Raw genomic sequence first — 12709 nt, forward strand, 5'->3', positions numbered from 1 at the left:
GAGCGGGAGGGGAGGGGAGGGGAGTGGAGGCAGGGCAGGGGGGCCGGGACGCGGCAGCCTGGCCCGCGCCGGGGAGGGGGCCGCGGCGCTGCCCGCCCCGCATGAGGCAGGGGGGGGCCGCTCCCACCCGCCCCGCTCGGTCCCTGCCGCCGCCGCCCTGCGCGCAGGGCCCCAGCGGAGCCCCCGCCGCCCCGGCCCCGCGCCCTGCCCCGATGATGGACAGGAACTACCCGACGACCCCCAGCTTCGCCGACCCCCTGGCCCCGGCCGCCGCGCAGCCCGCCGCCTCCTGGGCCTACGAGCGGGGCGCCGGCAGCCTCAAGCCCAGGTGAGGAGGGTCCGCCGAGGGGCTGCGGCAGGAAAGGCCGGGGTCCGGGCCGGCGCTTGGCCCGCAGGCGGCCGAGGGCGCTCCGGGGGAAGGCGGGCGAGGGGTCCCCTCCGGCGGGGCAAGGCAGGGCGGCGGGGGGCGTCCCCGCGGCGCGGCCGGAGGCGAGCGGGGCCCAGCGGCGCGGAGCGGCGGGTGAGGCCGGGCGGGCCGCGGGGCGCGGGCGGGCGGGCCGTGTCCCGCCGGGCCTCCGCGTCTGGGGGCACGGCCGCCGGGCCGGGCCGGGGGCGGACGGAGCGGACTCCCCGCCGTCCCCGGGCGCCGGCGGCGGAGCGGGCGGTCTCCTCGCGCAGGGCGCGCCGCCGTCGCTGCTGCTGCTCTCCGCCCCGGAGGCTCGCGTTGGGCTGCGGCGCGGGTTCAAGAGTTCACGCGTCCCTGCCCGGCTCCGGGAGGGGAGCGGGGCTCGGGGGCGGCGGCGCGGCGGAGGGCGCGCTCCGCGTGCGCGGGACGGCGGGCACCGGCGCTGCCCGCCGGAACAATGCTGCCGGGCGGCGGGGCCGTGGCACGCCGGGGCACCGGGCGACCTCACCCCGCGCCGGCAGACGGCAGCCCCCGGGCCGGCGGTGGCGGCAAGCGCCGCGCCAGCATCCCCCTTCGCCCTTTATTTCTCCGTTGTTTTTCGCTGCGCCGAGGCTGGTTAACCTCTTTCCTCTAAAGCGCTGCTCTCGGGCGTGCGGAGGCTCCTCTCAGCTAAAACTCGTCTGGGGCGATTCAGTCCCACGGAGAGTTCTGTAAAGTTCCGGGAAGTGCGGAAAAAATACAGGATATCTTATTGGCTTCGGACTGCTTTTTGATTGTATAAGTCTGCCAACTAAAATGAGTATTTTCTAGGTGATGAGATTTTTGTTATCGCCTGCATTTTATGTCTCTAGCTTGATATATCTGCAGTTCCAATCTCGACGACGTTTAAAGGTAAAAGTCTCAGGCTAAAAATATACCGTCAGAATAGGTGCGCCTATTTTGCATTCGGTCCTGAAAGTGGTCAGGCATGTATTCTGATCTGTCTGATAAGATTAATAGATTATCAAGTCAGAAGGACTGTTGCAATCTTCTAGTCTGACCTCTTCATAATGCAGGCCATAGGACTTTTTTTTTTTTTTATCCTGTGTTTGAAACTAGAGCTTATGTTTTAGAAGGTGCAGTTAAAAATTTCCAATGAGGCAAAATTCAGTGCAATTCTTGGTAAAGTATACAAGTGTCTGATTTGTATTTTATTTCTTGTTTCTGATCTGAAGAGGGCTACCTTTAGTTTCTGGCCACTGAATCTTGCAATAGCCTCATTGTCACTGAATATCCCATTATAATTCATGTTTTCCTGAGTATGAATTCTTATGAATTTTGATTAATTTCTTGCTTTATGTTCTTTTTATTGAGAAAAATAATCTTCTGAAGTTTGTTACCAGACATTCCATCTCTTTGCTTTTCTTTTTTTTTCTTTTCTTTTATTTTTGCCTTTTTTTTTGCCCTTTTTTTTTTTGCCCTTTTTTTTTTTTTTCTTTTCTACTTCAGTTATTCTCTCAGTTTTCTCCTGGATTGCCTCCAATTTATTGTCACCCTTCCTGAATTGTGGACATTGCATTTTAGAAGCAATTAAGTCAATGTTAAGTAAGAAGATAATAGGACCTCCCTGGGGTGTGAGGCTCTAGATTCCTTGTTTCACAGAGAATTGCAAGGACGGTTAGTTTTTTTGCCCGAAAGCTTGCCCCATGAAGCTATGTTTAGCTGGGTTCTCTGCAGAGTTGCCTACATGGCAAAGTAAGGTCTCCTACTGTTCTTTCTAATCTTTCTTCCCAACTGCTGAACTACTTTTGGTCATGTTGCTATGTTGGTTTCAGTGGAAGTCAGTGACGTGTCCTTCCTATATTGCTTTCACCAGTCCTCATCATCTATTGAGGATCATGCCATCTATTCCATGAGGAAGGTTTGGATTTTCCAGGTCATTTAAGAATACGTAGTGCAGGAGCGAGAGTAGATCCCTTTGGGATCTTAGAAGAAATACAACTGCTTGATGATTATTTTCTATATTAAAAAAAAAATCCCCTGGTTTCAAAACATAACTTTAATTTTTTTAATAGCTGCTATATTAATGCAATATTAATTGTATATTTTGGGAATTCCTTAATTGACATGGCATGGAGAACAGTCCCAAGACAAGTACTGTGCAGAAGCTCACTGGATCAACGCCTGCTACCTTTACCAGTCAAATTAGTATTACTGAATCCATTCTTGATATGACTATTTATGCTATACTTTAGGAAGCAATGTCAAGAAGACCTTGCTTTCAGTTCTTAAAAATTTCATCTTGAGGCTGTGAGACGGTGATGAATGATGCATTTTAAATGTGTTGACTGAAATGTTTTAACTTCTTTTTTTTTTTTAACTGTGGCAAGGGCAGGGAAAATACTATGAATCATATTTTGTGCTTGAAGTTCTCCTGTACTGGGTTCTTAGAGTTCACGTCATTTTAGTAAGAATTAAAATACCCTGTCTTCAGTAAGATTTAAAGATTTGAACCATGTTGGACACAATGTTAAATACAGTCTGGGCTTGCATAGGTGTTTCTGGTTCCTCTATCACTGATAACATTTGTCTTTGTGTGGATGGAGCCTGTTTCTGGGGAACTGGGACATAAGAGTCATGCCTATCACTACCAAGGCTTGTACCAGCTGGAAGCAAATCGTGACGGTATAGATGTGCTGTAAGGGAATATGCTGTCAATGTTCTCAACTTGTGTTACAGATCACATTTTTCAAAATGGTGTTTTTGATTGTGGTTGACAGGTAGTCATCTAAACAGCTGAAGCTGCATTAGCTTGATGTTAAATTAAAAAAATGTGTGTCATGTTCATCTGGTACTTGCTTGAAAAGAATTCAGCCTTTAGGTGATACAGATAACAATATTTCATTGAAATTTCATTTCATATTTATGCTGTTGCAGGCTGTGTCGTGGCAGGCTATGTTCCCTTTGTGCGGAGAGCCATGTTCACAGTCTCAGCTCATCAAAATGATTTCTCCTCCCTACAAGCGTCGCTCCTGTCTTCCTGTGCTTAACTTCAGCCATCTGGTTTTTATCCTGCTCCTTATTTCTTGCAGGCACTGTTTTGTCTGTGCAATGGCACTATTCCTATCAACTGAAAGGAAATGTGTGGTGAAGTATTATAAGGACATTGCTACCAGGCCTACTGTGCCATAACTTTTCCCATGGAATAGGAGAAGATAGTGAAACGGGGACGGGAGCTGATGGAAGTCACTTGAATCACTGTTAACTGAGCAGAGATCGTTCCCACTGAAGAATGTGCTTGGACAGTGCAGCCACCGCAGCCCCGTAGCAGGGGGCTGAAAAGGGTGCTTCTGTCCTCCGTGTTCCCCTTCCCCCTTCTTACATAGGCTGTCAGCATCTTGAAGGAATTTCTGATGGTTCTAGGGGCACACTGCCACTTTTGACCTTTTCCTGTAGCTGTTAGAAACCCTTACTTCTGTGCTGAAACTCTCTCTTTTTGTGGCTAGTCTAAAGCTAGTCCTGTATTGAATAGCACATATGTATGTCATGCTTGCTTGTTACTTGCTCGAGAAAAACATCGTCTCCAGAAAACAGGTGAACGTGTAACAGTTAGAGAGACTGTCGTAATTGCTTGGAAAGAGAAATGGAGATAGGTAGTAATGGATGAGGTTTCTGGTTGAGTATATATCTGACTTGGGGGTACTTCTAGGGTTTCATTCAGAGAAGGATTTTTACTAGCGGAGGGATCTCACTGTTCTTGTTTGGTTTTTACCACAGCTCTAAGACTCAAATCTTCTGCTATATGTGATTGAATATCAGTCACAATTATTTTGTTGTTGTTTTAAATTTTATGGCGACTGCTGTGGTCTCTGATGTTTCTTTATGCCTGGTGGTCTTTGTCCATCTCTGCCCTACCCAAACATGTGGGGTTTTATATCATTTAATTCAAGGTGGTTCCTTACAATGGATAACACTGACATTTGGTTAGTGCGGCCTATGTTTATAGCAGCTAATCTAAGATAATCAGTTAGTTACAGTGATAGTTTGTATGCAAAGTTACATAAGTGGGAGACTTAAACTTGTATGATAAATGGTTATGATGATTTTTTTAACTTGTATTTTTGCGTAGCTGTCAAACAAATGCTTATTGTAACAAGTATATGATAATTGTGATTTAGTTAAGGCTCAATTTTAAATTCTAATGGATTTTTGCATAGCTATAGAAACTCTAAACGTGCAGATAGTGTGTTTTAGAAAAGCATAGAACATTTTCTTTCATCAAATGAAATTCTTCTGGGAGGCAAAAACGTTTGTTGTTAAACACATTTCCTACAAAAAGTTCCCTATGGCGTAGTATTTCAAATGTTGAAAGGTAAAGCTCATAAACTGTGCATATATTCAGAACATTTGCTATTAAAAGAAAAGGCACAGAAGGATTAAATAAACTTTATAAACATATAAAAAGGTAGGTCGTTATAAAGTATGACAGAAAGTTCGGTAAGATTTTAAATCTAAAACATTTATACACACAAAATAACACACAGCTACTCTACGGTGTAGCACAGATACCTTACAGGGACTTGCTAGCTTTTGTCAGTCTTAGTTGTTTGGTTTTTTTTTTTAACTTTCTTGTTTTAACCTGCATTCAGTACACACTGAAATAACAGCTGTGACAAGGTCAAAGATTGACTGAACAGAGAGGCTGAACACATTCTTGCTGTATGCCCCTCAGCTTTTCACGGATGTAGATGTATGGTCATCTTGTAAAATCTTTGCTAAAGTTTCAAAATGAGCCATATAGGCTTGTTTAGAATTACATGCTGCTTACCTGTCTAAGACTTAACAGTGACTTTACATGAAACATTTTAAGCATTTTATGTCACTTTGATGCAGTGAGAAATGGTGATATAGAGCAGTGTGCAGAAGGAATGAGTTGAAACTTAGTCTGAGGGTGCAGTTACATGAGATGGCTGAACTCACTGCTCAGGCTCACTGCTGCTGAAAGGGGCTCCCTTCCTCCTCCCTTGCGTTGGCTCTGGTGTTTGTGCAACTGCATGGGGAGCTGATCTAATTTGTTAATCCATGAGAAAACTAACCTGACCGAGAAGGTGAATAGCTTTTTCTTGAGTTGGAGAGCTGTGCTGGTGTACCTGTGCTGTCAGACAGGAATCTAGAGGTGGCACCAGGGGACGAGCAGGGAGCAGAGCTGTAAGGAGTGAGTTGTGTGGCCTCGGTGGGGACTCTGCGCTGCGGTCCCGGGCGGCTTTTAGATGGGCTCAGCCTTGCAATGTCACTGTCCTCAGTGAGCATCCTACCCAAATTGTACTGCCTGGTTCCCTACCAGGAGCACTTATTAAGTGTCTGTGTTAGTTGAGCGCTTGTATTCTTCTACCTATGCAAAAAGTCTTTCAGTGCCAATAAAATGTGTATTTTACCTTTCATCCTGTTAACTTTAATTGTAGGCATTTACTTTTTACTGCCAGAAAACAACCCTTTCCATTTGTTTCTTCTGTACTGTTGCCCACCTTTTATTTTTTCTTGGAGATGCTGTTGATTCTGGCATGATGCTGTCATAGGAAGGAGGTTGTTTTTAGAAAAATCTTTGTTCCCATCAGGAAAAAAGCACCTATGACTGGATTATATTAATTCTAAACAATACTAGAGCTCCTTATAGAGTGGGTGTATTTTCCTTGGATTTTTTGATTTCTTGTATTTAGTCAAAGCATTCACAACTTTGCATGTCAAAAAGTTACTTTGTACGACAAGTGCCTATTCCATACATTAAAAACCAAACAAAAACCCAAAACAAAAACCAGTTAAAAGGCAGCACGTTAATAGTCTCACTTCAAACCTTCCTTAGCAGCCTTAAGCGTGACAAAAATAACTTTGAGCAGCATGCAGGATTCAGCCTTTCCAGCACGGCATTTCTTGCTGTACCATGCAAGTCACAGAGAAAGGAAAATTCTTTGAAGTTTTAAGCAAAGAGAAATAATGTGCTCAGAGAGGATGGAGCTCTTGGTTATTAAGTACTAGATTTGCTTATCTCGCTGGGCAGATCTCATAGTTTTTGCTTTTACTTCTGCTATTCTTTCTGTCACCTCTTCTTACATTACTTCCTTGTTTTATTACTCTGAATGGACTGTTAGGGATGAATGGACACTTACAGTTAGAGCATCCTCAGAACCTCTCTGACTATGGGTTACAATACATAGGGGCAAGGAGCTTTTATTCCTGAATCCCTGCACGCTTGGACTTTCTTATTCCAAAACAATTCAACAAGAACCTACGTATGTTTGGACAAGCTTTTATTTGCCTGCATTGCTTTTCTTGTTTTTCATCATCCTTCTATGTGCCTACCTCTGTTGCTTGCTTAGGACTTGTATAAATGTAACCAGCTACACTCAGCAGGAAGAAGGCACCCTTAGGCATCCTTATCTTAGAGTAATAGTATTTACATAGGAGGATGCTAAGGAACATTTATTCCTTAATAACCATGTATGAATTATACCTGGGGCTGTCATACATCTAGATTTCTTTGAACATAGCCCTCTTTTTTTACCTGGCAGTGTTGTGTGAGAAGAGTTTGAGGGCTCTGGTCCTTCGTCTGGTGTTTCCAGATGTCCGGCAACTTGTTCTGAAAACTTTTGGACATCCAGAACATGCCAGACAAATGACCACTGCACCTGCATGGTGTGTGTGCAATCGGGCTGGTGTTTCGTGGTGATACTGAATGTACCAGCGTGTGCTGCACGTTCCATGTTGCACTTTTTTCTGACCAGGAAATCCCTTTCAGAAATACGGCAACTTAGTGTTTCACACCACATCCTGTTTACTCTCTTCTTCGTGTCAAAAATTCCAGTTCTAGACAGTGAATAATCCTTCAATTCCTATGTTCCTCCCGTTTCATTATTCTCTACCAAGTCTGCCAAGGATAGGATTTCTAATAGGTTTTTCTTGATTGTGAACATTTGCTCATTTGCTATACAAAGAGTGATCCTAGAAGACTAGCTCCTTAAGACTCTCAACAGCAGCCATTTGTTAACTACCTTCAGTTGTTGCTGGAACTGGTGACCTGGAGGTTACCCATGCTTAGTGCCACTGAAGAGAGCTGGGATTTTCTTCTTTTTGCCTCAAAAAAACTCCCTTTTGTTATTCTCTTTAAAAGGGAATACAGGTTTTCCACCAATTAAAGGAATTTTTTAGTTTGTGTGTGTGTACTGTTTTGATCTCTATTAACACTTGTTTTTGTTTAGACATCTGCCTTAATGCCAGGAAATCTTAAATCAATACCTGGGGCATATTTAAGGAATTTGTTTTATATAGTGAAGTTTTTCCCATCTCAAAATAAATGCCGTGTAGTTGTAACTATTCTTCTACAGTTTTGAACAGTGCACGATTTCTAGTTGAAGCATTCACAAGCAACTGGGTTTGTATGGTATTTTCAGCTAAATAGTAACTAGTGACAACGTGGTAGCCATGTTTCTAACCTCTTTGCAAGGTTAGAAGTGTAAATTTAAATCTGTTTTAGGATGAAGAGAGCACTGATGAAGAGGTGTAAGAGCTAAGTTCAAGGACTATGCTAACTTTCCTTATAAAAGTAGGTAGTAACACCCCATGATGTTTCCTTTAATGTAAAGGACTCTTGCTGCTGCATTTTACGATGAACTGTGTGTTGTTCATATGTTAGATCTTTCCTGGGCACACCTCCTAAATTAGGATAGAAGTGCTGTTAGTCATAGGAATGCCTCTTTATTGAATCTGAAGGAGCTCATATGAGCTGCTTAGCCCTTGTAGTGTGATGTGGGATGGGGAAAACACTGTAGTGGACATGTAGGCATGCTGGAAGACTTAGACAATATTTAATGGCCTTGAATTGTAGGCTGTACGGATGACCAAGGATAATAAGGTTTGTGGTCTCAGAGGTAGGCAGAGAGTAGACGCCTCGATTGTGTGCAAGCTCTGCGGCTGTGAGCTGTGTAGCCACTGATCTTCATAGTGGTTCAGTATGTTGCATACTGAGCTCTTAGAAATTTTAACTTCGTGAAACCTTCCTTATTTCAGTACTGAGTGTTTGAAACTCGGTTGTGAGGGCTGACCTCTTTTGTAAATCTAAGTGGGTTGGTGTTTGTGCCTTAGTTTCCCTAGATTAAAGGAGACAATATTTCATGGATTATGGAACTGTGAAGTGCTTGGAGATTTGGTAATGAAAGGAGGTGTTGCCTAAGGTGGCTCTGTCAGTCAATAGGACATATGTATTTGTACCTCTTACCTCTTTTGTGATGAATATCTTAACTTCAGCATCATCTTTTCCATATAATTGGAAAATAATGGGCTTATTAGGAAATGGGGTATCAAGCATTCTTATAGTATCCCAAAGGTAATACTCAAGCTTGCCACAAAATATGGCACTGTAATAACTGTGGGAGGATAAGGGTTGAGAAGCGTTTCGATAGGTGAAATGAATTGTATTTTTAATAAGGCACCGATGTGGCTAAGCCGCATCTTGAGATAATGCTCTGCTGGTTTTTATATTTTGAAATAAAATTTTATTATTAAAAGTAATGAAATCTTTTTGTGCGTATCTCAGCCAATCATAATAGAGGATTATGCTGTGTGCTCAACCATTAATGCTGTGATGATCTTGAGAAGATTTTTGAATATCTCTAAGTACACTTTTGACAACAGAATAGCATCACATATTGGAGAAAAAGGGCTAGATTTCCATTACTGTCTGTTACAAAAAATCTTTGAAATTGTGAGTACAGCTCCGTAGGAGAGAAGTATTGCTAATTAAAAAAAAATCACAGCTATTATCTCCATGCTGGGTAAAGAGAATATTCTTTCATAGAGAAAAGGTAGGAGACGAGGCTAAATAAATGTAGTGACAAAATAATCCAGTGCCTCAAAAGGCGAGAAAAGAAGATCGCAGTTCTTTCTATGGTGTAAGCTACACGGACCATAATGGATACTCATTTTTCTGCAGGGAGCAGTAGAGTAGAAGCTGTCAGGGAAGATGTGTGAACCCCCAAAACATTGCTTGACAAACAAATGGCTTAAAATTATTTCTGACACTGCATTAGAATATAAATTGGGTGGTGAATGTGAGCACATCAGTATCTGCTTAGATGTGGGGAGTGATGATACTGAGTTAATGAGGACATCAAAGTTAGGCTTCAATATTCAGAGGAGGAACACTAAAAGCTCCTCTCCAGACCTTGAAATCTTGAAGTGCATCAGGAGCTGAAAACTGGCATTATTATAGAATAGTTTAGGCAGGCTGTAGTCCCATTACAGTAGAAAAGGGGGGGAAGGAAGTGGGTAAGCTGTAAAGAGCTTCTTAACTAGTACAGTGCTCTATGGTCAGTTTTATTTGCAATGTTCAGATCTAAACATGGTTGGCATTTTTTCCTGTGGGATGTTTTGTGCAATCGATTTTAATGAATTCCTTGAAAATACCTGATAGGACAACAGAGGGTTTTCCAACAGAAACATGCCTTGGTGCTGCTAGCCCCACTTGCCCTATGGGGTAACTGTGAGCCGGAGGGACTGTGGCGGTGTGGGGCTGCCACAGCCAGGCAGTCACCCCCAATCCTGCAGCCCTGCTCCTGGGCACGTGGCAGGAAGCCTGAAAGCCCTGGATGCTCCCCCGGCTTCTGGGTTCCTGCTAGCGGGCTGGGAGCTTTGGAGTTTCTCGTTAAAGGAATTTGAAGTAGTTCATATTTAGAATTTTAATTCTAAATTTAAAATACCTTCACCCTTTTTTGCCTTTCATAGTGTATCTGATTTTTGTAAGCCGCAGAACTTCTTTTAGAAAGTTGCTTTGATTAGGCTACTGAGAATTTTAGTCAAAGCCAAGAGAAGTAGTAGCGGTATTTGCCAATGTCTTGGTTTAACCCCAGCTGGCAACTAAGCCCCACACAGCTGCTCACTCACTGCCCCCTGGGGGGATGGGGGAGAGAATTGGAAGAGTAAAAGTGAGCAAACTTGTGGGTTGAGATAAAGACAATTTAATAGGTAAAGCAAAAGCCGCGCACACAAGCAAAGCAAGACAAGGAATTCATTCACTACTTCCTGCATTTCAACTGTAGATAACCTCAGCAAAAAGATAACTTACATTGTATACCTTAACAAATAAGAACATGAGGTAGTTTGTGCAGTCCTTCCATAGGAACTGAAGTTGACATTTATAAATAGCTCATTTCTATCTGAATGTTAGTTTTCACATACATAGTTTCAAGACATAGTTTAACTGATTTTTATGAAAACGGAATTATAATTGTCTTTGTTATTAAGAACTCCACAGGTTACTTAATCAGACAAGCCAGCACTTGCACTCAGGTATTGAAGTACCAGTAAGACTGTTTTGGCTTTCCTGAAGCAGTTTTGGGTTTTTTATTTTTAAAAGGATCAGGCTTAAAGAGTTCAGAGGCATTAATGTGGGAATAAAAGGGAGATGGACCTTTTTTGCCATAAAATTTTTTTCTTAAGATACAACATGTATTCAGGTAAAGAATCACAGGAACAGCATGAACTTCTGCTCATTCAGGCACTTCCCTGCATGTAATTTTCTACCTCAAAATCTTTCTTAGAAGCTCCTACATCAGCTCCTAGAAAGCAAGAAAGTAATGAGTGTTTCCTCTCGCAAGTACCTGGAGGCAGTCTTCGGTCCATGTCATGGTGGTGTCAGTCATGCTCTTGGTGGCTCTGCATATGAATTGAAGTGGGAAATTAACATTATAATCTCATCTTTAATGAAAGAGTGAAGGGGGATTGCCTCTGGTATGGTACAATTTGATATATTCTGCATTGAGTATGTAGTCTGTAATTCATAGAATCATTAAGGTTGGAAAAGACCTCTAAGATCATCGAGTCCAACCGTCAACCCAACACCACCATGCCCACTAAACCATGTCCCTAAGCACCTCATCTACATGTCTTTTAAAGACCTCCAAGGATGGTGACTCGACCACTTCCCTGGGCAGCCTGTTCCAATGCTTGATAAGCCCTTCGGTGAAGCTATTTTTCCAAATATCCAATCTAAACCTCCCCTGGCACAACTTGAGGCCATTTCCTCTCATCCTATTGCTTGTTACTTGGGAGAAGAGACTGACACCCACCTCCCTACAACCTCCTTTCAGGTAGTTGTAGGGAGTGATGAGGTCTCCCCTCAGCCTCCTTTTCTCCAGGCTAAACAACCCCAGTTCCCTCAGCCATTCCTCACAGGACTTGTGCTCTAGACCCTTCACCAGGTTCGTTGCCCTTCTCTGGACACGCTCCAGCACCTCGACGTCCTTCTTGTAGTGAGGGGCCCAAAACTGAACACAGTATTTGAGGTGCGGCCTCACCAGTGCCAAGTACAGGGGCACAATCACTTCCCTACTCCTGCTGGCCACACTATTTCTGATACAGGCCAGGATGCCACTGGCCGCCTTGGCCGCCTGGGCACACTGCCCGCTCATGTTCAGCTGGCTGTCAACCAGCACCCCCAGGTCCTTTTCTGCCAGGCAGCTTTCCAGCCCCTCTTCCCCAAGCCTGTAGCGTTGCATGAGGTGGTTGTGGCTGAAGTGCAGGACCCGGCACTTGTCCTTGTTGAACCTCATACAGTTGGCCTGGGCCCATTGATCCAGCCTGTCCAGGTCCCTCTGCAGAGCCTTCCTACCCTCGAGCAGATCAACACTTCTGCCCAACTTGGTGTCGTCTGCAAAGTTACTGAGGGTGCACTCAATCCCCTCATCCAGATCATTGATAAAGATATCGAACAAGACCGGCCCCAAAACTGAGCCCTGGGGAACACCGCTCGTGACCGGCCGCCAACTGGATGTAACTCCATTCACCACAACTCTCTGGGCCCGGCCGTCCAGCCAGTTTTTGACCCAGCGCAGAGTACACCTGTCTAAGCCGTGAGCCGCCAGCTTCTCGAGGAGAATGCTGTGGGAGACGGTGTCAAAGGCCTTGCTGAAGTCCAGGTAGACCACATCCACAGCCTTTCCCTCATCCACTAGGCGGGGCACCTGGTCATAGAAGGAGATCAGGTTGGTCAAGCAGGACCTGCCTGTCATGAACCCGTGCTGGCTGGGCCTGATCCCCTGGTTGTCCTGCACACGCCTTGTGAGTGCCCTCAAGATGAACCGCTCCATGATCTTCCCTGATTACATTTTAATTACATTAAAAGGGAAGAATGTGACATAACCAACAGACAGTTGAGATTGTCGATAAAATACTACTCTTCTGTGTTTTACTGAAATACCATAGAACTGGAGTCTGATTCTGTATTTTCCATCTTTCTAAAAGTCATCTTCTATCTTGAATAATATTATTAGAGAG

General features: G+C 44.2%; 1 protein-coding gene across 1 annotated transcript in view; it reads left to right on the forward strand.

Annotated features, from left to right (window-relative positions):
• Positions 1-208: 208 nt before the first annotated feature.
• QSER1 (glutamine and serine rich 1) overlaps positions 209-12709 on the forward strand; it is a 48910-nt gene continuing 36409 nt past the window's right edge. The window contains exon 1 of the mRNA XM_076343890.1: positions 209-328. Coding sequence (XP_076200005.1) covers positions 213-328 — 116 coding nt within the window. The 5' untranslated portion in view covers positions 209-212. The remainder of the gene's footprint in view (positions 329-12709) is intronic.

Source organism: Aptenodytes patagonicus, chromosome 7 (genome assembly GCF_965638725.1).
Source record: "Aptenodytes patagonicus chromosome 7, bAptPat1.pri.cur, whole genome shotgun sequence".
Taxonomy (NCBI): Eukaryota; Metazoa; Chordata; class Aves; order Sphenisciformes; family Spheniscidae; genus Aptenodytes; species Aptenodytes patagonicus.